Source organism: Kryptolebias marmoratus, linkage group LG11 (genome assembly GCF_001649575.2).
Source record: "Kryptolebias marmoratus isolate JLee-2015 linkage group LG11, ASM164957v2, whole genome shotgun sequence".
Classification (NCBI taxonomy): domain Eukaryota; kingdom Metazoa; phylum Chordata; class Actinopteri; order Cyprinodontiformes; family Rivulidae; genus Kryptolebias; species Kryptolebias marmoratus.
Window position 1 is genome coordinate 5,924,311 of NC_051440.1, and position 27,709 is coordinate 5,952,019.

General features: G+C 44.2%; 1 protein-coding gene across 12 annotated transcripts in view; it reads right to left on the minus strand.

Moving 5' to 3' along the window:
• myo9ab (myosin IXAb) overlaps positions 1-27,709 on the minus strand; it is a 140,955-nt gene that overhangs the window by 86,794 nt on the left and 26,452 nt on the right. For all 12 annotated transcript variants that reach the window (XM_017437015.3, XM_017437018.3, XM_017437019.3 and 9 more), the window contains exon 2: positions 14,194-15,163. In XM_017437015.3, the coding sequence (XP_017292504.1) occupies positions 14,194-15,096 (903 nt within the window). In that variant the 5' untranslated portion in view covers positions 15,097-15,163. The remainder of the gene's footprint in view (positions 1-14,193; positions 15,164-27,709) is intronic.

Sequence of the window (27,709 nt, forward strand, 5' to 3'; positions counted from 1 at the left end):
TCCATCCGTCCCTCCCCCCCTCCCTCCCTCCCTCCCTCCAGCCTCCAGGTTGGGATGGGTGGATGAGGGCAGCTCTCGTCTCCGCTCTGCAGGGCTGTTGCACCAGCGGAGGAAACGCGGCGAGCTGTTGCAGTGATACAGCAGGACCGGGATGCAGCGGCACATGGGGATTCGGTGTGTGTGTGTGTGTATGTGTGGGAGGGAGGGGTCACAGTTCAATCATACATCTTCATAGCTACACAGGAGAGCGACTGCGAACCTTCAGCCGTTTAGTTCGATTCACAGCACCGTTGCACTGAAACAGCAAGCGTGCGCACAAGTACGACGGGAAAAAATCGTGGCGTCGGAACTTCTGCAAATAAAAGCCTCAGCTGTGCTCTTACAGTGTATTTGACTGAATCGAACTTTAATCGTCCCCCGCCCCCCCATGAAGAAAATCAGGTCACTGCTCCAGCAGAACAAAGAGCAGAAATGTGAAGAGAAAAACAAAAAAACCTGAACATTTCTGGCTCTACATACGGACACCGCTTCCTTATTCGGGGGGGGGATAATCCTATACGACAGGACCTGGGTTTAGTGATGTAAGGAAATGGAAAATATGTTTTAGAGTACGGCTGCATAAGATGGTAAAAATGTACCTGTCTTTCTCAATATCATTGTGTGCAATAATGATTCTATTCATGTTCAGCCTGTCAGTGCTGATTTGGTCAGCTGACTGGATTCTCACACCGCGTTGCCCCGCTTGGTTTAGATGATAGTGGCTGAGACGCTAAAGCACATATAAAGTGCTGTGTGCGTTTTGATGACAGAACTGTAAGAAAGGAGGGAGAAATATGTGGGTTTATTGCAACTGCTATTCATTCAGCCACCTCCTCCAGCTCATCCAGAGGAACATCGAGGTGTTCACAGGCCAGAAGTGAGATGTAATCACTCCACGGAGACCTTGGTCTGCCTCGAGGTCACACATACACAGGCAGATCTTCGTGGCTGTGGTGGCCGGGAGGAAGTGCATCCTCGGGCCGGGCAGCGTCGGGACACGTTCCATTCGTTTGCTCATTATTGGGCACAGTCAAATTTGGAAATGGCAGACGACATGTACCGTCTCAGTCGGTTTAATAAACACGTCTGGTTGTAGTAAGGGAAGCAAACATCTGTATAAGAACAGGAGAGCTGAGAAGCCAGCAGGAAGAAACCTCTAACGCTGCAGGAGGAGGGAGGAGCTTCCTGGGAGTTCTGACGATGAAAGGTGTGTGCGAAAACGAACGTCTCGCAAACCACGTGACCATGAACCGACTTCTCAACATCTAAAGGAGTATGCCAGAGCCTTTAGAGTCAGCCACTCAGAGAAAGCTCGTTTTAGGTGCTTGTTCTTAATCTCAGCCTTTTGGTCATCACCCACGTGACTACAGACGAGGGTTAGAACATGGAGCGTTGGTTAAACTGTCAGCCCAGCTCTCTCTCCACCAGGGACACCATCCCAACACGCCAATCGATCCCCCACTCCGTTTGAGGCAGCAGCTCTTTCCCCAACGCAGAGTCGGCACCTTTTCCCACTTGAGGAACCACGGTGCTCGGACTTGACCTTCATCCAGGCTGCTTTGCAGCCGAGGATGAAGGTCGGCTCCAGAGCTGTTTATAAAGTTATAAAGAGAAGCAGTGGCAAAAAAAAGCAACTCGGGCGGAGTCCAGTGCTGACTCATTACCGGCACTGCAAACCAGCTGACTCACAATTCTCTGAATTGTGAATCAATCAGTTCACAGTATTTCTCAGTTTTAATGGACTAAAAGGTGAAATGTTTTCAAGAATCAAAATGTTTGAAAAAAAGAAGAAATAAAAAAGTAAGTCCAGCTGCTTTTTCCTCTTATCCCCTCTTATCTCTTGGATCGACTATCACATATTTAACAATGATATCACAGATGCACGTTTCAAGCTGCGCAGCCGTAAGTCGTGTTTTGCCAACTTAAGAGAAAGATCAAATTCTCCTGATTTAGACACTAAGCATCGAGTAAAAGCCTAAATCACAGCAATGAGGGAGAAAACCAAAACAAGCGAGGGGAACAGCAAGAAGAGAAAGAGACAGCTGACCTCATTTTAACACTGATGCCACTAATGAGCCGTGAAAGATAAAAAAAAAAATACATGACAACGGCAGCAATACTGTCGACATTATTAGACACCAAAACATGACTTTGCACATCGTATTTGTTTTCAGGGTAGCTCATGTGTTAACAGGAGGAGCCACGTCTCCGTAAGTGTTCCCTTAGAGCTCAGAATAAACAGGAGCCGATGATTTGTTTTTCACGGTTCCAGCCCAGACTGACAGCTCGCACTTTACAGCACCTTAAAACTGCGAAACGAGTGGAATTTCAAAGTCAGCTGAACGTGTCTTGCTGCGCTGCAGGACACGGGAGGCAGAGGACAAACAGAAGACTGGGGTCAACTGGAAATCCTTGACATATAAGAGGCTCCGCGAAGCTGCAGAAAAACAGATCCTGCAAACGCAATCAAGGCAAAACGAAACCTCCTTCTCCCCGCCACTCCTCGCCTGTTTCATTCACCCACCCGCTCAAACACGGCAGCAGGACCCTCTCAATGGCACATCTGCACCATTCAGCCCGTCGCCCTTTCATCTGCCCACGGATGCCCGAACTTTCCGCTCACCAGAGGAGGACCTGTTGCAACCTGACGGACGAGGCGCCGCGTTCAAAGTCTAGTCGTGTTTTGTTCGAGACACAATAGTCGGGACATCTTTAATCCCACCGCCCCCCGCTCCAACAAAACAAAACTGTTCAGTCTGAGACCACTGAGGGCGACGCTGGGCTCCTAATAAAATACCGCGTTCTGGACGGCGGCTGAACCAAAACCAAGACAACTGAGAGAAAAGTCGGAAACGCAGCAGTCATCTGTTTGACTTGTTTAGGATCTACATGTTGATCTGCAGCGGCTCACTGTGTTTAGAGCCGCTCACACGGTGACAAACAGCTGGTGGGAGTGAACAGTTTGCGGGCGCTCTTCCTCTTTAAGTATATCAAATACCTGCAACTAAAGCGCTTTCAGACTCAATAAAAGCATTTTTTGTTTGTTTGTTTGTTTTGTTCCTATCCAGTGTGCGACGCAAGTTTTGGTTCTTAAGAAGGAATGTCGGGACAAAAGAGGAGAGGTGCGAGGCTTAACCGGGGAACGTCAGAATTGTAATTAGCACAATGGTGAGTGGAGTTCAAACAAGTCGGGAGGGCTTACTGTACAAAAGAGTAAATAAATCTGTGGAAGGAATTGGGTCACAACACTTACAGTCAGAGTACGGCTACATGCGGATGAACCGGAAAACCTTTCTGCAATTTGTGTTTTAAACAAAGGTCTGTGAGTGCTCAGAGTATGTGTTGGAGAGCACTCTCAGCTACAACCACACCAAAGAGTAGCTCAATATCTGTGAAAATGGCTGAGTTACAGCCATTTTTGGGTTTGCTATGGTCAATTAACTGAGGCAGCCTTCTTGAATTGGGGTTAATTAGTTGTAGATGTTCATCCACTGATTATTCTGATTAAAATCCGTCCACTGTTTCAGGAAATATTTTTGCTAACAGACAGACACAGGGAGACAAATATATGATTCATGGCAGCAGGTGGTCAAAAAAAAAAAGCGAAGTTTTTGCTCTATTTGTTTTTGCTCGATGCCATGACAGGTGGGCAATGACGCACCTGCCTGTATGTCTGTCTGTTAGCAAAATATCCCATGAACCACTAGGCAGATTTTGTTACAACTCAAAGATTCAAGATGGCCGCTGCAGCTGATCGACCTTGGCCGACAGAAAAACGGCTGCAGCTCGGTCACTTTTACAGATAGTGAGCCATAAAATGGGGTTTGACGATCTTTTGTTTGCAGCGTGACGATATGCAGTTCTGCAAGAAACGCTAGTTTGGTTCTGGTGATAAAAGCTGCAGAACATCTGGATCGAGCGGTTCACGGTGATGTTTGAGCAGCACTCCAATACTGTTACGTTATCCCCACATTTTTAAACAAATTGAAGTAGGCTGTACAACATTAGGAAAACTGCAATGTTGTTGATTATTGCGATGACATTAGTTGCGATACACTCACAGTTTTAAAATGGCTTTAGCATTTCAGCTCTAATCTCCTGAATCAGCTGTGGGCATCCAAGACAGTAGGGATCCATCTGACTGCCAAATATATATTTAGCATGCAGTTTGGGTCTCTGTTTTATTGAGCCATTAGTACTGAAAACTCTGATATTGTGATAGCAATACATTCTGGGGATAATGTGTAGCCCTAGATGAAAAGATCCTTTTACCAGAGTTGTGACATTGCTTTAACCCCCGTCGTGCACACAAACTCAGAGAACACGGCCGTATGACGTCCCCTCTGGTGTTCGGTTCTCTACACAACACCACACGCTGTTTGTTGTGCACCGAGGCACCGGTTTATCTGAGGTAAACCTCCTCCAGAAGCTCCCAAACAGAGGCTGAATTTGTTTTCGTTACGGGGTTAAAATAACTTTTCAAAGGCTGAACCTCAGCCCTCAGAACACAAAGAGACGTTGACGGGAAAAACACGCTGCGTCCACTGCGTCTCAGACACGGAGGAGCGTTTTTTGGGGTTTTGTTTTTTTTTTTTTACGAATGCAACAATCTATAACCAAAGAAAAGACTGATTGGATTCAGTTTGACGGATGAAAGTCTAGTTAACCGTTTTCAGTGGTCACAGACACGGACCTCGTTTGCTCCATCAGCCCAGATGGCCTTTTTGTCCGACTAAGACTCCTCCTGTCTGTAATCTCATCTGGGCCTGATTGCTGTGACACCATGTAAGCAGGCTCAAATTCAATCAGGCCCATTTGTGCTATCAATTTCCTGCCCGAGCCTTTTACTAAATCGGAAAGGTGGAGCCGAGGCGAGTCCTAAAGAAAGAAAGAAAGAAACGAACTTCCAATCCAGCCTGGTCAGAGTGAATTAGCTCCTCAGTAGCAGTGAGGTGTGCTTGGGAAAATGAATCAGCAGATTGATTTCGTTGCCGAGTGTGGGTACGGTACCTCCCTGAGCGACTCAGATTGAATGATCGCGCTAATACCATGCAGAGACAGCAGTTTTTAAACCTGCGGGATCATTAGAATATGGCTCTAATACAGTTACATTAGTAGATGAAGCAGAAGGGCAGAAAATGATTTCCCTGGAGCAGAATGGCACGGCTGGGACGAACGCACACCACTGCACCAGGCTTCCTGTGAAAGGAACGCAGGAACGCCTCGGAGAAAGACGGCGCGAGGAGGAGATGGGGCTAATCCTGCTAACAGATGTTCGGGAGCTCATTGCCGAGTTCTCGCTGCCCCAGAGGAGACCGATTAAAGGGACGGAGGTGCTAACGGGAACGAGGAGGGCTGCCCTATTAGCCAACAAGTCAGCAGTAACACTAGCCAAGGCACGAAGCTCCGAGGTAGAGACACTTTCGGTTAAAAACGAGAAAGAGACTCACTTTAGCGCTGCGGCAGGAAATCAGTCATTCAGTGCAACTGCATCCAAAACAGCGATTCCTGTGTTTCTAAGGCCAGCTCGCTGTGGCGGCCATCTTTTGCGTTGGCTCCAAATGTTGATCCATCCAATTACCATTTCCTCCAAGCTTTATTGAGGTCCATTCAGCATTTCATGAGATATCTTGCTATCAGACGCAGACTGACTCCGAATAGTTGAAATCTTTTAAACAAACGTCCGATGCAACCTGAGCATGTGCTGGAGATCAGCGTCATAAACCACCACACACACTGAATTATTTCAGAATAGGTTGGCTGTGGCAGCTATCTTGAACTATGGTAATCAGTTGTGGATGTACACCTAATGATTTGTTTCTGCTAGTTTCATTCAAATTCATCCTGTGCTTCACAAACACAGGCAAAAACATAATCCTTCTTTTGTCTTTCGGCAGCGGGTGATATAAAAGAAGTGATCTCTTCAGTCTAGCAGGGTTGGTAGGATGAATGAGAACAAATGCTACCAATGGTACAGGAACAGTACCACAGAGCAAAATGCAGTGGAAAAAAAGTTATAAACAATTACTTGTTAAGTTTAATTCTGATGGAGCCGGAGCAGCCAAGATCTAAATGTATTGCTGCACAAGAAAGATATTAACTGTTCGTAACCTCGCCACAGAGCCCCACCTCAAAAGATGTGAACTATGGTTTTAATTCCAGCCTGCACTGACCAGGTTCGATAGCAGAGAGCTTCCAGCTGCCTCGCTGGGATTTAAAGACCAAGGACAAACTCAGTCATGGGTGAACATCCCTCTCTGCTGGGAGGGCAGCTTGCTAACGCGTTCTGACAGGCACCTCGCCTCTCTCCACACACACACAGTAGAGTGAAAACCACTGATAGCAGCAGTGTCTTGATTCAACAGAGTAGATTCAGCTCCCTACAGTAAGCGTGCCTTCAGCGGGTTACAGTAACACATGCATCCTTTGCAAATGTTTTATGGTTTTCATCTGGCCTCTTAGGTTCAGTGAGTTCACCCACAGCGACTATGCTGCTCTTACTGTACAGTAAGTGCGTCCATATGCCCGGGCTGCACACAAATGAAAGCCCTAAAGCGGGGAGCATTCCTCAATCGCAGCCTTGGTGGTGATAAATACAAGTAGCCCGCGGATTCCCAAGCCCTTTCACACTCAGCCTTAATGATACAGACTCCTTTGAACCCATTTTCCTTAGAACCAGAGGGCTTAGGACACTACCTGGACTCATCTATCAGCCACAGGAGACAGGTCTCGTCCCTGAGGGGCTGGTTAAGAGCAAGGGGAGGCGTCTGGATGGGAACCATCTGGTGAAGGGGTGTCTGTTTGGCAACCATTAGGAAAGGTCTGATGACCACACCAACGCAACAAACAGACGGCTATAATCTGGCCCCCGTGACCCCTCAGAAGCCTCACAAATAAGATCACTGACTTTCAGGAGACTTAAAGTATGGCTGTACCTTCGGTGGTTCACCATCAGTCCTATCTGAACCGAGGATGAGCAGCGTTTACCGTTTAAATGGAAATTTATCACGACGTGGGAGGGATCTCCTTGCAAAGTTCTTTTAAGCTCCTAAAATAATCCATAAATCATACGCTTGGACAAGGAAGGCTTAGAAGCTTGCAACACATCGCTGAGGTCAAACCAGTCCTGACTCGCTCATTTTCTGTAGCTAATCCTGGTCAGGGTCGTGGAGGGACTGGAGCCAATCCCAGCAGTCAACTGGCAACACAACGTCTCTTAGGCCTAATGTTTCAGATGTTATCTATGCGTTTTGTTTTTTTTTCCCGTGCTTCGCAACATCTGTCCTTCAACGCTGCGTTACATAAAAATTAACTTGACCATCCTAAATTCACCTTGTGTCCATTTCCAACGGTCTGAAACTGAATAGGCTGCAGTTCTGACGCAGAGGATCTGAGGTCAGCACAATGACCAAAACCAGTAGACGCAAATGGACACAGAAGCAGATTCCTTCCCATCAGCTCGCCAGCTGTCTTCCCACCAGCACCATCCTGCTCATATCTGTGTCGCTTTGAACGCGGCTCCGGTTACGCCCTGCTGCAGTCTCTGCTATCTGCGGCGAGTTATTAAAGGCTTTTACATGACATGAAATTATTAGAGTGGTACAAAGGAGGGGTAGCCGATACCACTGCCATGACGTCACGGTGATGGTCTGCGGAGCGACCGCGCTGCTGCCTCTCAGAGATGTGTCACGCGGGGCTCAAGCTGCCGCACCGCAGCCTGAAGGTCATCGCGGTGAAGTCACCGCCAAGAGCTGAGGGGCATTAGTCCCAACAAAAGAGATCTGTGAGCTCACTCGTACAGAGTCAGCTAAATGGAAAAGGAAGCTGTGATATGCTTTCAGATCTACACATGTGGACATGCGCCTACACATGTCCTTGGAAGCAGAGCAAAGACTGCCACAGTGAGCCAGTGTCTTCATCCTGCAGTAGACAGAAGACGTTTTTGGACCAAACAGTTAAAAGGACTGTTAAAAAGATTAAGTCCTATTAGGGAGTCGAGGTGGGGGAGGTAGGTCTTATTTTTAGATGTGTCGCAGGACCTGGAAGGTCCATCCATCAGTTTTCTTTACCCACTGTTTTCCTTTCTTTGTTGCGGGGAGCTGGTGTCTATCTCCAGCAGTCACTGTGTGACACCCTGGACAGGTCGCAAGTCCGACTTTGATAGTCGTTTTACCATCATTGAATCCAATCATAAAACGCCTGAAGATTCTCTCTTCTACTATGGAGCAGTTCTACAGAACCTACAGGTTTGCTTTTACACCACCAGAGGAAAAATGGGCTTTCAAAACCCTCTTCTGATGGCCTGTGCGGCCTCATCACTTTACACATGACATTTAACAACAACGGAAGACGCCGTAGTTGGAGCTGTGGCTTGTGGGTCTTTGGTTTCGACTTTTAAAGCGGAGCTTGAAAGGATACATTCAGAAGGAGGAGAGCTAAGAAGCAAAGAGTCGTTCAGCAGATCGATCTATATAAAAGAAAATAAAAATTCCCTTCTCACCCTCCGCGGGTGGTGTCTTTTTTATATATATATATATATATATATATATATATATATATATATATATATATATATATATATGTGTGTGTGTGTGTGTGTTGCGACAGGGGACTAAAAGACTGCCGTAACTATTTCAAACTGTTATAGGGACTGTAAAGTGGTCCCCAGCTGTTCGACAGCACCTTAATGTTAGGTTGTTATTAGAAGGTATTTGCATTGAAATGTGCCATTATGTGTCCTAACACAAACATATTCCACAGTGTATCTGAGTGAGTATTGTATCGTTTTGTGACCAATCAGAATTGCAGTGGTCGTCCGTGCTGACCCTACAGACGCCTCCAGTCCATGTGCTGACCTTCGCTGCTTTGGATCACACATTTAATGTTCATTCACTGTTGAGCGGTGTGGCTGTACTGTTCAAATACATCCAACAAAGACCACATGCAGACAAGGAGTTATTTTAAAGGTGGAGAGAGAAAAAAAAAGCTGCCAGTGATGGTGGCCAAATGAAAGCAACAAACAGATTGTCAGGAAGTCCTTCTGTTATTATGTTCACATTTACTAAAGACTTAGGGAACACCCCGTGGTGCTTTTTGATTCGCTTCTTTAATTTTGTCAACCCAACGTCAAAGGCGACTTAAAGTATTTCTGCGGCACAAGGTTTAAAAACTAATATTTCACTCACGTGCTGGCTCCCCTCCCCTCCCATCGATTCATCCAGTTGGCAGTAAGCTCCTTAAGTGAATCCAAAACGGATGACTTATCTGAATTTACAGGCTCTTATACAAATGTTTTCAAACCAAAACCCAACCACAGCGTCGCCTGCCAAAGAGCCGCGACTCCTCCTGGAAAACGAGTTCATATTTACCGTCGATCACTTTTTCCTCGCTACCAATTTTTCTTTGGTGTTGTTGCGACGAGAGTTCACGTCACCAAGAATGTTTTCTCGAATACTAATTTTTGAATGCGCTACACGTATTTTCCCACAGATCTAGTATGTCAAAAAAAAAAGTGATTTAGTCTGAGGCTTAGAAACTCACTTAATGTGAATGTTAGGATTTTGATTAATCTATTTTTATTGATCAAATCAAGAAGGAAAGAAGAGACATTTTAACTTTTTGTGTTTCATTTGGTCAACAATCCAAAGAAGTATTCAGTCTGTGTGAGCTGTAGTGTTAATATAAGGGTAGACACGAGTTAGGAGATCACCTGGTTTAGTAAAATGTTGAAATATATGTAAAGCCTTTGTTTGTTGTCGTTGCGAAACTCCCAAAGAGCTGGGAGCAGAAATCGAGAACAAACTGGAACCCTTCGGGACAAATAGGGGTTTTTGTTAAATATAGATAAAAAGTTAAAAAAAAGGGAGTAGATCTACAGCATGTGCAACAGCTTTAAGCAGTCCAACTAAAAATAATTTTTTTTTTTTTTAAAATACAAAATTGAAGCCATTACTCTGTAACCTGGAGCTTCCAAAGTGGTCAGAGTTTTAGTACTTCATCTGGGATGGATTAGAATTAGATCTTATTGGCCTCCTACTCTCAGCTCGGCTGCCTCAAGCCAAAAAAAAAAATCAAACCTCCACCGCGCTTCGGCGCAAAGGCAGCAGCATCTAACTGAAGCAAATGATTTAGTAAATCCCATTACAGCATTTGGAAATGCCCCCTCAAATAACACTGCAGCTGGTTCAGGTCAGCAGTCTGGATGTAATTGTATTTATTTATTGGCTCTTCGGCGCTTCTGGACATACGTGGCATTTTATTTCATCTCTGCATACGAGATGTGAACATCATCCTCACCCCCTTCTGGAAAGGTTACCACAAGTAACAGCACAGCGAATGAATAAACACGACTAAAAGACATCCAAACCCGAACTTAATGACTCCAAAACTCTGATAGTCTGGTTGGGGGAGTTACTTTCGCTGTTCGAACTGTAACTCCTCTGTCCGGGCCGTAAAAGCATGAATGTTTGTTTCTGAAACAGTTGACTCGAGTCATTACCCTGCACTGTTTAGCAGCATAGCTGAACTAATAAATGTAACTGGTAAAGCAGCCTTTATGATAATGGGTGAATTTTTATTTTACTTTAGAGCAATATTTATGTTTGTGAGGCTCTAGACTGTATTCAACAGGAGATTTAGAGCCAAAAAGACAATGCTGAAAGCTTAAACTGCTCTCCACATACGGTTAGATAAACACATGACTGCGTCCAACCTTTTATGCTTCATATTTGTATGGTTTTTGTGAATTAATAAAACAGTTATTTAGATTTCCATTCCTTCGTTCTTGTAAGTATTCTACAATTAGTAAAAATCCTGTAAAAGATGTTTAAAAGCAACTTCAAATTAGCAGGAAAAATAAAGTCCTAATGTATATTTAAAGCAACATTTTGGACCAGGCACTAATTGACATTAGTGTCATTTGTCACCTTTTACACGTCCTGTTCCTTCTTTTTTTGTATTCAAGGTAATGTTTACAGTTGCAGTCACTGTTGTTTTCAGCAGAGCTGCTCAGTCTTAGGAAAACATGCAACAGTGATATTATCTTTGAATATTCTGATGATGTTATCAGTCATGATGAACATAAACCTCCATGTTATCATGAACGCTCTCCATGTGCCAGCTGTGAGAGACATTCATTATCAAATACAGATATACATTTCTGTGTCTGATTTATTGGAATCCTTTGCAAACTCAATATTGAGCACATTACTACAGATGTATTATTCATATACTGAACTGCCCTACTTTCCAATAATCTTCCGTTTTTCAAATCTGTGTTGAGATTTGTCACAAAAGGGCTTTTCACAGCCGAACTAACCGTATCCAGAACCTGTAACGTCTCTAACAATCCCCAATTATCAATACTGTTAGCTAATCTGGCATTTAATCTGCATTAATAGGCTGCTGCGGAATAAAGATGGTAGTTTTACAAGTTCTGAAGGTTTTTTTTTTTTTTTTATGCAAAGCCAAGCTGGTAAATTTCCAGTTTTTATTCCAGAGAAGTCCTCCTGCAACATCATGTGAAGTACCTGAGAAACTATCTGTAAATCAGAAAGATAAATGAGTTTGTTCGTCAAAATGTTCAACTTTTCCTTTAAGACATGAGCCAAAAAGACTAGATTTGTTGTTTTTTTTTGGCAGGTGCTCTAATGCAGAGGTCCCCAACCGGTCTGTGGGTCATTTGGTACCGGGCCGCACAGAAAGAATATTTAACTTACGGTATTACCGTTTTTTTTTATTTTCGGAGTCTGAACGACATTTATTTTGAAAAATGACCGGATTCTCTCCACTCCATCCGTCTATGACTCACTCTTGATGCGTGTCAGAACGCTTATCTAGGTCATGTGATCCGTTACCACTAAAAACAAACCCACAAGCAGAAAAATGAGTAAAAAACAAATGTCTCTGGAAGCCCTAGATGGGACCGTCTGGTTACTGAGAAACAGGCTCAGGGCTCCACTGATTCAGCGTTGTGGTGAGTTGAATTCTTTGTACACTTTATATTTGTGGTGTATGTTATTTTAAAGTTTAAACATCGCCATATTGACCAGAAAACATCAGGGGGAGGAGAGGATGTTATTCATGTTGATAACACAATACAAGGACATAACTAACAAAGCTGCGAGGACACGTTGGATTAATGTTTATTATGTTTTTAAAAATACCCCCGTTTTAATGCTGGTCGTATCATTTTATTTTGTTGTATTTATCTGCCACACCTTTAAAAGCCGGTCCGTGAAAATACTGTCTGATAATGAACCGGTCCGTGGAGCTAAAAAGGCTGGGGACCGCTGATCTAATGGGAGAAATGATAATAAAACATGAAAATAAAATAAAATGTGCCGTGCTGTTTGTTTGTCATGTGACTTCTGTGCGGCCCATATTGCTTCTGACGCCTCGGTCAGACAGGTGACTGACAGGATTACCTGGGACACAGTCGTGCTCCCGCTCACAGAACCCAGGGTTTGGTTCCTCAGAGGCTGCTGTAACATTCCCCAGTCTGAGCTTTTATCAAAACGAGCCTGCGAGTCGTCTCACCGCCGGCGTTGTAAGGTCTGTCTTCCTGCAGAAAAACGCTACCGTGTGCGCTTGACGGTCAGGCTCAGCCGCTGTTATCTGGTGAAACGCAGTTAGAATACAAGCACGAAATACAAAACCTGTGTTGATGTGCAAGAGGAGCTGACAGACGCGCTGTAAACCATTGTATACGTAGCGCAACAAAACTCAAACCCAGCTCATCTGGCTATTGTCTTTTTTTTTTTTTTTAAATTATACACTACAGATGAGACAAACAGAACAACACGTGGTGTTCACACGCACAGCTGCTCGTCAGCGTTACATCCCCGCACATCCTGACGGGAAGCTGGGAGCTGCAGGACCAAACAACACAGGCAGCTGGGAAACAACAGAGAACACATTGTCCTTCAACCAACCTGCCCCCAAACACGAAATTCCCAATGAAATTCCATAATCCATAATCTGTTATTGATTTATTTATAATCCAGGGGTGGATTAGGGAGTGTACCATTAGGAAAAACCCTGTTTGAAAACAATAAAAAAAAAAAAAAAAATACAAGTCGTAAGTGGTGAAACTATTTTATTTTTTCTCCTATTTAAGACATTTGACTTAAGGGGGACATTATTATTATCCATTCCAGGTTTAGTCTCACGACAAGCAGAAAATCAGCATTTACTTCTCTTTAGAGGTCCTAAAGGTTTTTTGTCACGTTCTTTCCACAGCTAGAAGGTGAAACTTACAAACATATTTTGCATTTTGCTCAAACCTTCAGCATTTATCGTTGATCCCTGGTTTTGCAGTTAATTGATTTTGGTCTTAAGGCTCCTTTACAGCGCAGTGATTGTCAGCTGTAAAGCCCAAGAATTACTCATTTTGCACCCCGGGCAGCCAAAACATGCCCAATAATACTCAGACATCCTGCATGTACAAATCACCTCATCACGGTTACAACACAAAACGACAGATTCAATCGGCAAGCCAAGAGAAATAAATCAAGCTGAAATCAAACCAAGCACTGGAGGCTACATGGCTTTCGAGCAACGCTGGCAACGATAAACATCTTGCTTAGCTTTGACAACTACAGACAAGTCCTACACAAAAAAAAAAAAAAAAGAGAAGAGAAGCAGCCAAGACAGACGTGAACCAATAATCTGTTTCTTTTGTAAAGGTACCCCTAATTGTCAAATATTTGTGTTGGACTGTGTCTTTGCTCCAACTTTTGGTTTCCTTTCAACCGAAACAGTTCGAGCAATAAAAAGTGACTAGAAAGCCAAAGTGAGGGATAAAAAGTTCTCCTTCCACGTTCCTGCTTGCTCTCGGTGAGTTCACAAAGGGAATGTTTGTAGTAATTGTATGCAAATGGGAGTTTCCAGTAAAAACAAACTGCAGGTAGACTTCCTCAGGTTTTAACGATGATTTGTGGGTTTTCCCAGCATGTTCTGATAACGGAAAAGGACCATTACATACTAGAGGGATCGTCAGTCATCATTACTCCCATTAGTATTTGGAAACCTGTGAGTTTCTCTCAGTGTCACACATGCATGTCTACTGGCATCTAATTATAGACTTCCTAACAACAAACCTGAAAGGAATCAAAGTTTATTCAGTCAAGCAAATCTTTAGAATGAGTTCCTTACCTCCAGCACTGGTCCAGCTCCCAGGATGATCTGCTCCACCCCGCTGGCGAATCCCTTCTGGCTCAGAGCAGTCAGGTGGTGAATGAGGAAGTTGGTGCTCTGAGTCTTCCCCGATCCACTCTCCCCAGAAATGACTATGCACTGGTTTCTACGCCGCTGCAGCATGGCGTGGTACGCCACGTCTGCCACGGCATAAATGTGCGGTTCCAGCTTTCCCAGCGTGTGGTTGTCGTACAGCTTGACGTATTTGGGGTTGTAGATTGGCAAGAACTGGAAGGGGTTGATCACGATAAGAATACTCCCAACGTACGTGTAGATCTTCTCCTGGCGGAAGCGAGCGCGGAGGCTTTCCAGGAGGGCTCGCTCCGTCAGCTCCGGCAGGGCGCACAGGTCAGACGGCGGTTCGTTCCCTGAGGGCTGGGGGAGGAAACCCCGTTCCACCATGCGCCGCCGTTCCTCGGTCACCCGCAGCCACATCTGCAAACTGCCTCCGTAGTGAATAGATCCGTCCAGGTTCTTCTCCCGCAGCAGGAAACGGTAGTCTTCGCCGCAGCCCAGGCCGCTGCGATTCTCCAGGGCACTTCTTGGCCACAGCATCATGCGCTGAACCGGGCAGTCGCCGGGGTTGAGGATCCACTCCTCGCCCCCGAACTCTTTCACCTCCGCCAGCACGTAGCATTTGGTCCGGTCCAGGCGCAACCGTTCGATGAGGCACTCGATGGCTTCAGCAGCCGTGGTGTTCTTGCGGGCGCTGACGGGGCAGTAGATCGTGCCCTCGGCCAGGGAGCCTGGGTAGACGCGCAGGGTGAATTCCTGGTCCTCCAGGCGCCGCCGCATGCTGCCGGTGATGGTGGCCAAATTGGCGCTGCCGTGGTAGCTGCAGCCGCCATCTTGTAAGCTCATGGCGGAGCAGTAGGTCCCATCAGCAAACCGCTCTCTGGGACCGAAGGACTGACTCAGGACATCCCAACTGGAGGAGGACAGAGATGGAGAAGAAAAAAGATGAGGTTAAAATTGGCAGCACATTAGGAGAACAAAACCCGTGTTGTCATCCATAAGTTCATGTGCCGATACCAGTAAGTACTATGAGTCAGAACAGGGTCGGGAAAGTCGTGGCATTTGCATGTGTCCCATTACAGAGCAGACCAACTCAATGGGCCTGCTGTTTCGGATCGCGAAGGGGACCGCTTTCAACAAACGCTCCACAAGAGGAGCATGGGAGCGCTTCAAATATACATCGCCATTCGAAACAAGCAGCAGTAGCTACTTCGTGAATTTAAAGGTTAATGACCAGAGCTTATCAGACGCCACAAACCCGCTGTCGGAGCGTGTGCAGCCATGTGATAATCCAAGGGTTGTAAAGGGTGCCAAGATTAACAGCTGCCACCTAAAACACAAGAGAGGCCGTAATGAGAGCACAATGGTCTAATTCACCACTGCCCTGTTGATAGTGAAAGCAACACTTTATTCCCTCACTCTTTTTTCCCCCCATACAAACGATCCAGCTTCACTATTTGAACCGGTGCAAGTGCAGATCAATGGGCTTTAAAGGAAGATAAACCAAACAAAACAAAATGCTCCAAAACTTTTTTTTTTTTTTTTTTAAATGAGCTTTTTTCTTTATGTGACTTTAGCCAAATCCAAACCTGCTCTTTCCCCTCTTCTTCATTAGATAGGGTATCTCACTGGGCTGTTTCTGTTGGGAGACTGGTTGGCGACTCAAAATTGCAAGAAAATAGGCAAATTTTCTGTCGCCTTCTCAATGAATTCAAATTGTGTGTGACCAACCAACCTGGCGAGCCACGTGGTCGTGTTTGGCTTGGCCCTTTTTCTTTTTTTAAAGATCACACACTATTTTCATGTGCATGGCTTGCAGAATTGTATTCTAGGCCATGCACATGCATAAAGGAGGTTGAGACTGCCCAGCTGTTTGCAAATTAGTCGCCAACAGTCACAGCCCAGCGAGACACAACCCTTAGGCAGAATTTTACATTTTGCATATCCAGGTGTTTTTGCTGATGTAGAGACAGGGTGAAGGGGTAGGGCTTTCTAGGCCTTCAAATGAACAAAAGGCTATGAACTGTGCTAGCAAAGAACCTCACAAATGTCAGGATTATCTCAGGTAGAAATATTTTATTATCACAACAGCCAATGCAGTGTCTACAGTAGTTTGCTGGTTACATTTGGTGTTATTGACAATCTTTCTTGACAAAACTGAAACAAAATAACATATGACGATATCTGCAAGCTAAAACGTCTGTAATCACAACATAAATGGGCATACTGACTTTGTGTCTGTTTACGCAACAACAACAAAAAAAGGGAAGCATTGGTGGCATATCGGCCTCTTGAAGGGGTGTCCCATTTGGTTTTGAAACATTTTAATCACTAACCCCTTGTGACTCCAACTTACAGGCCGTGGAGTAAGCGAAGGGGCAACACTAAGAAAAAGGATTTGGCCTATGACTGTTTCATGCTACGGTGCGTTTCTCTCAGACTGACATCCCACTGCTGAAACAATCAAGCTCCAATTATTATCTTTCAGCTCAATCTTCTCTTAACACATTTTAAACACTACAGTTTATTCTGGTAGTTTTCTGACCAAGTCAGTGGACTGAACAGTGAACGGTTTGAGATTAAACGAGAATGAAAGCCAAAAAATAAATAAATTTAAAAATGAGCCAGCCATTCGTCCTTTGAGTGCTCCAGACGGAGCCTGGCCTCCTTCCCGCTGCCTGGACTAATCCTGGCCACCTACAGCCCACCATCACCAGACAGGGATGGCGTGAGGAGAAATAAAGCGACTGCCGAGTGTCCATGAGAAACAAAGAGGTGAAGTGTGAGGGATGAAACGCTGGAGGAGAAACAAAAGGAGAGCTGAGCCGAAAAGGAGACAGAGGAGAAAAGAGAACAAGGCTCAAAATAACAGATGCAATCGCTCTTCGGGACACTAATGAGCTGTTAAAATAGATACAAGGTCAGAGTTGTAAGGCCACTAAGCCGAAATGGAAATACAGTCAGCATTTATGGTTCATTTGAGACTGTGGAGCTCTCCTTCAATGCATTTCGGTGCATTTATTTATAATTTTAAAACAAAAAAGCAACTGTTGAGCACTCATTTGGTCATTGTATGATTGTATGAATTGGACTCATATTATAAATCAGAATCAAACCAATGAACAAAAGCTGACTGGAGAATTAATCTAAAAACAAGTTAGACAAAGTCTAACAGGAAAAAGGTTGAGGACGTTCTTGTAATGTGATGTTCATTGGACGATGGGGGGGGGTTAGGAAAGTTAAATGAAATACAACAACTTAGATTGTTATACGAGTTATGAGTTATTACACAGCAGCCACGATGGGGTTAGCTTACTACAGAGAGTTTCTGGTAAAATACAGTTTATTAGATCATCACTTTCATTATTTGACATGCAACATAATAATTAGCATTCTACAAACAGTACGTGTGTAAATATTGGCTAATAAAAAAGACAATGGGAAAATAAATACACCTGTATGGTAATTAGTTATGTTATGATAGCACTATATTCCAGCTAAAGGGGTGTAATATAATCCTATTTTAGGCCTTGAAAATAAACCCTACATTTCATGGATACCTTTCTTGACCCTTCTGTCCACATACATCTGCCTACAATTTGTATTTCTAAAAACCCTCAACTGAGGAGGTGACTAACAAACGCAGAAGTCACCATATCAGAACGGGACTTAGTAAGTACCAACTCAAATCTTTCACACATTTTCCAACAATGGATCGAATAGGGGCCCAAATTTTACAGTATAATGCTGATTACATCTGAAAAATTGTAAAAAAAAATTTAGCTGTAATCCTACACTTTTCTATTTTGACATTTCAAAACCACAAAAAGAAGGGAGAGAATCTGTATTTCTAGCTAAAAGTTGCTTGGCGTTTTATTTTGAAGGGAAACGCATTTCATTTTCCAAACCGTCTCGTTTTAAATCATCTTATGACAAAACATGTTTGAAAAATATTTACTACAAATGCAAAGAGATGGGGGGGAAAAAAAGGGGCTTCGACTAATCATAAACCAGTGATCAATCATTTAGAAATAACAATCCAATCTATATGTCAGGCTGTGACCTTTAAAAGAAAAGAAGAAGAATAGCATCTATGCCTCAAAAGGTACGACTTCAACCCATTCAAAAGTGACGCTCAGGTCGCAGAAAACTATCAGAAGGAAAACCCGTGGAGCGGTTCGGAGAGCGTTAAACCTTCGAGAGTTTAGGGGCAGCGGGAGATGCCAGGAATGGATGAGAGGTTGTGCTGATGCCTCCTGATGATTGGAGGCAGAATTAAAAATAAATAAATAAAATAAAATACTCCTGGCAGAGATGCAGAGCTGGCTGCCAAAATTTTGGTCAGACGATAAAAACCTTTTCTGGCTTTTTCCTTGAAAAGCTGCAGGCGGTGAGGTATTTCAGACAGAAACCGAAGATGGTTCCAAAAACACAAAGACTTGAGGGGCAAGGGGAGGGACAGGACTGGTAACGACCCATTCCCAGGATTTGTTGCAGGAAGAAGTTTTGATTCTGATGATTTTGACTGGGAAGTGACGTGAGGCGAAAAGAAAGGTAGATGAGACGGGAAATGAAAGTTAAAAAGGGCCCAAACAGCTGTTAGGTTTTGTTTTGACAGTCAAATTTAAAGCGCCGGCAGCGTGTTAAGATAACGCTGCACGTTGACAGGGTGAGGCAACGAGCTCGACCGAAGGCGTGCAGGACGTCTTAATGAGAGCATGCCACTCAGCCGACTGGTGGGCGGGTCCGGCCCCCCGGGGGGTCACGGCTACTCTCAGGCTGTCATTCATGAGGCGGAGAATGTGCAGATGTCAGAAAACTGTCCCTTCAAACACAGGTTCAGATTTAAACATGAAGGGTGCCGACAGAGAACGATAAATAGCACCTAGGTTTTAATTTAAAGAGGAGAGGAGAGAGAGAAAAAAAAATGCAGAAAATTATGGAGTCTGACAAACGGAACTTGACTTTCTGTTCCGTCTACTGGACTGGTTTGACCACCAAGTTGTTTTTGAGCAATTGTGTGAACGGTTGTCCATTATTCTCTTCTCGGAAAAACCAAAGCGCCATTTCTTTTGTAATGCATTATCCTGCAGCGAGGTTGCAAATGTCCATTAGGCACTAAATTAGAATGTTATGAAGCCAACTGATTTGTTGTTTTGATTGCAACAAGCGCTAATGAGAGCGTTTAGGACAGACGGTGCCAGAAGATGACGCAGTAATGAATCTTAAACAGTACAGCAACAACTGCAGACGACTTTCTGATTGGCCAAAATCAACAATTTCTCTTCTTTTTTTCAGTAAATGGACCAAAGCAAACTGCTGTGTTGGCATAACTTTGATGTTGAAGCTTTAACAGAGTCAAGTTAGCAAGTCAGAAAACGCCAGAGACATGTTTGTTTTTTTATTTCTGCTAATGGTTTATTATAATCAAATGTACAACTTTAAAAAAAAATGCTGATTATAAATAAACCATATGTATGCTGTCAGTTAAATCTCAAAGAGAAATCGTAATTCTGCTGAAATGTGAGCTGTCTGGTCCAAATTTAGATCAAGATCGGCCCAGAAAACTGGACTCTGAGCACCTCCACCTGCACCGGTTTTGATGCACTCAGGCAGATTGTCTGCATGCTTTTCAGGGAGTGAAGTTACCACAAAACAATTACACCCATTTCAACCAGGAGTAGAAATGCTTGCCCAACATGTGGTCAAATCTCATAAAGCCACAAATATTACACACTGTGCCGCCGCATTCTTAGAATGCAAAGGAAAACAAACTATTGTTTATTTTTCCTTTTCCTTGTTTTTTTTCTCCCACAGCTTTGTAGTTCCTGGAAATCTCTGGTTGAGAAAGAAACGGGCAGCAGCGTAATTCTCTGAACCAACCAAATCCCCGGGTCACTGTTTGGCAGGAAGGAGAAAACAAACTGGCATCTTTCGGCAAAACTGCTGGTTAAAAACACGCAAACAGGAGTGGGCTTGAGCTTACGATCGTATAAACAGTTCACGGCAGGGAGACATCCACGGCATTAAATACAAGAAGCCCAACTCAGTCCGGCTGGTAAACACTGACACCCCCCCCTCCTCCTCTTCTCTCAAGAGTCGCTTCTCACCAACACACCAGCAATAAACACCAAACGTCTGCATTCCTAAACGCACATAAATACACACACATACCCCTTCAACACGGGGAGTTAATGTGGGTTTTCTGCTGCGCTCCCTTTGGACAGCTGAAGAGGTAGAACAGGAACTAAAACGGTTCCAGCACGCTTTGAGCGGTGAATATACCGCTGGGACCGGACTGAAACGACTTATTGAGTAACTCGAATAACTCGATTACAAAGAAGTACAAGAGAAAGTGAGACCAGAGTCAAATTCCTTGTATGCGAGACACACATACTTGGCCAAATAAACCAGATTCTGAAAAAAAAAATCCTCCAGGCTAAAACCTTTGATTCGATGCTTCGTTTAATCCACGTGACTGCGTACTGCTCGGGGGGGGGGGGTCATCGTGTTTCACGGGGACAGATCTCGGTCGGACACCACGCTCACGCGCCATCGCCGAGGAAAAAGGAAAAGAAATCAGAGAAGCGGGAGCAAAACGTGTTGAACCGAAGAAAGGCTAAATTACGCTGCAGGAAAGCCAAATCTGCTTGCCCTAAAAGCACACCGTTAACAACAATTGTGTCAAAACAGCTGATGCGTTTCTGGTTCAAACAGCGTCCCCTGAGGACATGATCGGTCTTTACAACAAGTGAGACGCAGCTGAATAATTAACCTGCTTACAGAGTTAAAAAAAATATCAAAAAGTAGCTGTTTCAATGCACACAGCAGACAGCATATTTAATGGAACAGTAAGTCCCACTTTCTCCAATGCGTACTGTCTTTGAAAAAAGAAAAGAAAAAAAATCACAGGTTGAGTTTGTAGGACTTCTATGTCTCTAGAATTAGGGGCTTAAACTATCGCAGCCATGATGAGGAGCTTGACTTACTGGTTCAATGTAAAATAATTTTTTTTTTTTTAAAAAGGGACTTAGTTTTGGATTGTCAAAGGTGTTATCAGCAGGGCAAACAGAGCTTCAGGTAATTCTTTCGTTCAGCTTAATGTACCTGTTGGAGACTTTACCAACTAAAACAATTTTTTTTAAAAAAGATACACAAATGTACTCAACAACCAGCTGACCATCAGGGGTTTTTCTATGGAAAGGAGAAAAACTTCCTGAAGGATTTTCTAATAAATAACTAAACTGATGTTTCTTGCTGCTCTGGTATTTGTATGCTGAGGGTAGAGATTAAACAAGGTTGGGAACCATTGGTGTATAATTACTTGATTAATTGATTAAAATACTCAATATCTGCAGCACTGATAAGCACAACTTGACAATTTTGCTCTTCGTCTATAGAGCGGCTTATCCTCAAACATATCCTCTATAAAAGAGAAGACTTAATAGGAGGTTACTGTGAGCTGATGTGCAGTCAGGTTTTGTTCCCCAACACAACAGAAAATTTGGTCCAAATATTAGCATTTAGACTCGACGCAATATTTGACAAATTCAGAGATCTGAACCAAGTGAACGTTCAACAGCGGGCGAAACCGGGCCCGAATCTGCTGCACATGACAGCTTTGTTCCCGTTCTGCCGTAAAACGGTTCGTGTTTCTCAGTTCACCCCCGAAATCTGAAGGTCAGGAATTTGTTTCTGCTGCCGCAACGTTGCCATTTGAAATTCCCACACAGTCTGAGGGAAACGTGGGCGGAGGAAACAAATCTGTCACTTGTTGTTTTGGGTTTTTTTTTTCTTTCTCCTCTCTTTATCCAGCATCAACAGCTGATGAGCCCATCGGTGTTTCACCTCCCCCACAAAAAAAATAAATAAATCAGAACTTCGCTCACAGTGTCCAACGAAAGACACCACACGAAATGGGAGAGTTTATTCACAGCGGTGCAGTCTAGTGTGAGAACATGGGACCGTTTGTCCTTTAATCATTTATTCTCACTCTCACCCCAACATTCCCAGCTCCTTAAGTACAGTGCATTGTGGGCCATAAAGCTGCATGTGAAGTCTCTGTTCTTGCTTCTTTCCAGGGAAGATAATGAGACATTTGTGCCAAAAATCGCAGAGCTGTTACCCATATAAGCTTAGGAAGTCAAAAGAATTTATTGTTTTTCTCTTTCTGCCTCGTTCTTTAACCCAACACTTTCACTGAGCAAGCGCTCCATCCCAGTTCTCACGAGCACGCCGCGTTTATCGCCCCACCTAAAAGTGGGGGCTAGTAGCGTCGGCTATAATTTGGCCTTCAAAAACAACAGAATGAAGTAGTCTGTTTACTTCTCACAGAGCCCTGAAGAAGGAGGAGGAGGCGGAGAAGAAGAAGAAAAGTGTCCTCCGTCTGCAGGATTTCACGCAAGTTTGAAGCTATATGAAGGGCTGCTGGTGAAGTCAGGAATGTGCTCTGACGACTTTCCTTCAAAAGCTAAAATGAGCAGCCTTAATAATAAATGCCTTGTGTGTGTGTGTGTGTGTGTGTGTGTGCGCGCGCGCACTCCTAAATTCCAGCGGGCCGCCACAGCTCACGGGAACTCGGCCCACACTGACACAAACATCTGCCAGAAATCCACACACACAGAGTGTCGAGTCATTGAATGCAGCATTCCGAGGTGTGTGTGTGTGTGTGTGTGTGTGTGTGGGTGTGGGTGTGGGTGCTCTCTGAGTGTTTCTGTGTGGAAAGTGTGTCTAAGATGCCATTTCTGCACTGACAGCTACGCTCATAAACTATTCAGGACTGGGTGGTGTTTAATTTTCCATCTTGTTCCAAAAGCTCCAGAGTTTGATCCATTTAAGGCAAGACTTTCTTGCTTGAAATCGACTTGAAAACGGAGACGAGGAAAAGCTACGCAGAGGCGCGCACTTTGTCGTGGAAACGCCGCGAGCGGTGTTGCGGCTTCCCTCCACGGCTTCCCCTTTCACCTTTCCAGTGGCGGAGGTTTGAGGCCGTTGTTTGATTCAGTTTGCGGAGAAGAGGGACGCAGAAGAGAGGGGAATGCGAAACAAAATGGGAAGAAAACAAATACGGCGCAGAAAAGGAAGTGAAGCAGAGGCTAATCTACAACATGAAACAAGAAGAGATACAAGTATTAGAAAATAATTGGTACAATATGAAACCATGGCGGTCATATTTCACAGTAAACAACAGTTTACAGTGTAGTAATGAACACAGGGTTAACACACATAGGTAGCTGTGCAGATATTGTTCTCAGACAGAGGCCAGGATGAGACCAGAGACTGACTTCTGACGTTCGAGCCCGGACCGTGAGTCACCAACACGCTGCGCCTCGCATCAAACCTCGTTGGGCCCTCGGAGCAAGACTCCAAGAGCTTGTACTTGTAGATAAAAGTAGTCAGGAATGCAAGGAGGCGCGTTTAGTGGGTAGCAGGATGACCCATATTGAAACAAAAACCCATCGTTGCACGGTGGGACAGAGAGTCAAGTTCAGGTGACGAGAGGGGCCGGGGGGGCGGGCAGCTGGGGACCAGGACTGCTTAGACTTTCCTCTACGCAGGGGAGATTAATCATGGAGCTCTGGCAGACACAATCTGAGGACCTGAGTTAACAATTTAATCTGTCATAACAACAAACCTTTCCTCTTAAAACGGCTACTATTCATTTCTTTTGCAACAACAGAAAGTCTCTGCATTGATTTGCACAGCCTGAGCACGAGACAACCGTTTTGATGAGTTTGGGGAAAGAAAAAAAAAAAAATTTCCCCCACTTTTGACAGGGATCACACAGCATCGCACAGATCACGTGGTTCCATGACAAAAACTGCATGGGCTCTGCAGTCAAGGCAGCACATTTACAGTCCTCTCCCCCGTTCTGGTTCCAAACACAGGTGGGGCAGCTGAGACGTGCACTAAATGTTTCTCCCGGCTGACAAAGACGACAGGAAGAGATTCAACAAGCTGTTGAGGAGCACCGTTCGCGATAAGCCTGACCTTCAGATAATGAATGCTACTTTATTCCGGACTGGGCTGTAGAGTGAGCCGCCTGCTGCTCTACAGGCCAATATAAAACAGAAAAAAAAAAAATCTCTTTATCTGGGTTGTGCTGACGAGAGATGCCTTTGTGAGTATTATTTTGGCGCTGAGCTGCAGACTCGGCTCAGATCGCTCTGAACAGCCGGGTGTCGTGCTGAAGCTGGAGCTGTTTGACCTGGGCCTGAATGCTGGATGGTCACCATTTCCAATAACGACAAATGTTAAAAACAAAGTTAGGACAGATCATTTTATAAATCATCACACGGCTGACTGATAAGAGCAGATAAGTAGGAAGGCATCTGATCAGTCGAGGAAGGATTAGAAAGTTGGAGCAGCGTCTTTGATTATCTACAAATTGACAAAACTTGTAACAATTGGTTTTTCCATATTTATTGCTTGATGAAAGATGGGCGATAATGTAATTGCCAGTGTGTGGGTGTTAGTTTGTCTGTCTGGGAGCAAAATAATCAATAGCCACTGAGTGGATTTTAATAAAGCTTTTATGAAAGTAATCATTGGATGCATGTCTACAACTGAATACCTTTCGAAATTAACCCTACTTCAAGATGGCTGCCACAGCTCACCAACCTTAGTGAAGACAAAACTGGTTGAAAGTAAAACAGATAATAAACTCAAATTCGGTTTGGACAACCGGTATGCATTTCTTCTAGGAACTTTAATTTCTCTATGATCTCATAAAAAAAATAAATAAATAAAAGTCTTTCAGGAAAGTCTGAAAAAGATCCATGTGTGTTTGTGTGTGTGTGTGGGACAAGGACTCTTCTCCATGCTTTGCACTGACGTCAACCCCACTTCTCCAATGGGATGACATCACCACAACCCTCACTGATACAACACACACACACACACAAAATTACTAGAGCATCAAGAAAAGCACCACAGATATTGATTGAAGACCCCCCCCCTCCCTTCCCCTTCCTCACCACAACTAGAAATCAACTGAGCATCTTTGTTGCCATGGTTACAGGCTAAGTGAAATCCATTAGCAGAAAGTGTGTCTCGTGATTTTCCGAAACATGATATATGTGTGCGTTTCTTTCTCTGCAGTCCTTCTTTATTTCCACCTCAAATCTGGTTCATTTCAGTAATTAGGTGCAGATCCAGGAGCAGCCAGAGCAGCAACAATAGAGTCCCTCTCAAACAAAAGAGTGTGCTTATTATTTATTTATTTATTTGTTTGTTTTTAATCTTTGGCTCGATGTTCGCCTCTCGGGACGCAGCTAACCAATCCTCAAGAGACGAAGATGACTTTACAAAAGATGAGCAGTGAGATGTTATTGATCAGAAAGAAAGAGCTGACCTCTCTGCGGCGTGGCGGGGTGTGTCCTGCTGCTGGCCTCCTACTGCAGGTTTTAACGGGACCAACAAAAAAAACCAAACCTGAGGCAGACTACGTATTCCTACTGGGCTGCTTGGCTTCCGTGTGATTTATGGTTTGTAAAAGAAACCATTTAAACAACAAAGAGAAACCGGGCATAAGTCAAGTGTCAAGAAATGGTTTTGTTTTCTGGACTAACATTAACATTAGAAACTTTCACAAAACACTTCAAGAAGGCCGGACACCTTTGGTGTAACTTACAGTAGCAAGGCCATCTGATCTTTATAACATCAAACACAACATATTTTGATACCATTAGATAGATCTTTTAAAGACAAATCCAACACAATTTGAATGTCTAAAATCGGTCTACTGGTTACCAACTTATTGTCAAAAACTGATCGTCAGAATGGATCTCAATTAATCCAGTTCTTAAACAGGCAGCAATAAAAAGTCCTGTGTTTTACTTCCTGTTCTTACACCGGGCTGAAGCTGAGGAATCGCTCTGATTGGCTGCAAATGTTCAGATTATTCCTTTATGGATAACACCTGAGCAAAGCAGTCCAAAGTGCCAGCTCCCGCTCAGCTCTTTGCTGACGTCTGTCATAAATTGTTTGATTTCATCGGAGTTGAGAAATGAATGAATAAATTAGCTTGATCACTGCCTGACCCAGTTAGCTATAGTGCTACCGTGCGTCATTTATTCAATGGATTCAGAACATATGGAGGATATATGGGTCGTGGGTGTACAGGTGGCCTTCCTACTTACAGTATGAACGGACCGAGGCAGCTTGGCCCGCTGAATTGAACCAGCCACTGTTGTGCCTCTGAGCCATCGAGCGACGCAGCCACAGAGCTGAAACAGTTGATATAAGGAAGAGGAAGCTAGCATCGTGCCTCGAATGGGTGTGGCCTGACTGACCGGCCAGAGGATTTATAATGGGACACGTCCAACACACGTTTTTTGTGTAGTGCTCCGCTTTAGCTCTGCAGAGTTCAGTCGCATTTCTCCTGGCGCCTGACTCGTGGAGCGAGCAAACTGTGACGTCAAAAAACTGCAGCACTCGTTGCAGTTCTCCTTTTAAGCGACAAGCACCACCTACTGACAAAAAAATATCACTGTGCAGAAGGAATGGCACACAAAGAAGTCACACACAGGTCTTCATCCAAAAAATTAAACAAAGAAAACGTGATGACAAAGTTATCCAAGTGGCTTTTAAAAGTTTATGTAATATCTGCAAGGATTGTACTTTCTTGGCTTTTCTTCAGCCATATAATGCTTTGTTGAATGAAACGAACTTGCTCGCAGTTTCTGTCCTGCTGCTCTTCCTGTTTTACAACGCATCATTTGCGCCGCGTTCGACAAGTTACGAAACTAGGAACGAGCGTGATGCGTCAAAACGAGACAAGAACGCCCATCAGGGGCTTCAAGAAGCTTTAGAGGGCTCAGTTTTGCAGTCGTATCGCTGCCATACTGACAGGTCAAGACATTTTTTTTGTTTTAATAAAAGATACCCAAAAAAGTCTGAAATTAGCGCCGTCTTGAGTGTTAAAATTCAAGGATCCAGAAAATATGTTGCCCCGTTTCTCTTCTGTGTGTGATTTATGACGCTCCACACAGCATTTTCTTTGATTACTTTGTTCTAAATGAAAAATGTTGCGCCAGTTTCTGCTGCCATCCCACAAGGCGCGCTCCTACAATGCAGCTTCTCTCCCAAAACCTGAGCCAGGCCAACAGAAACACCAACCGTGTGCGTGTTTGCACTAAACTAGGACCAGCACGCACCGCAGCAAGAACCCATCACCCCACAAGCTTTGGCTCTTGAGGAGCGGTCAGCCGAACGCCGTCCAGCAGAGCTATTAAAGAGCTGCTACTTGACACTAAAGGAGTATAACCTAATAGAGGCAGACAAAAGCAAAGAGGCCAGGCTCTCTTCGGTGTAACCGGAGAAACAAGCGTCTGAAATGTCAACAGACTAACCGAAAAAGCCGCCATCATCCGTGCCTCGGTCGACAGCTGTGCTCGCCAAACAATGCCACAACAACCCGTTTAGACCCGCCAAGGTCACAGCGTCACTAATGGCTCCA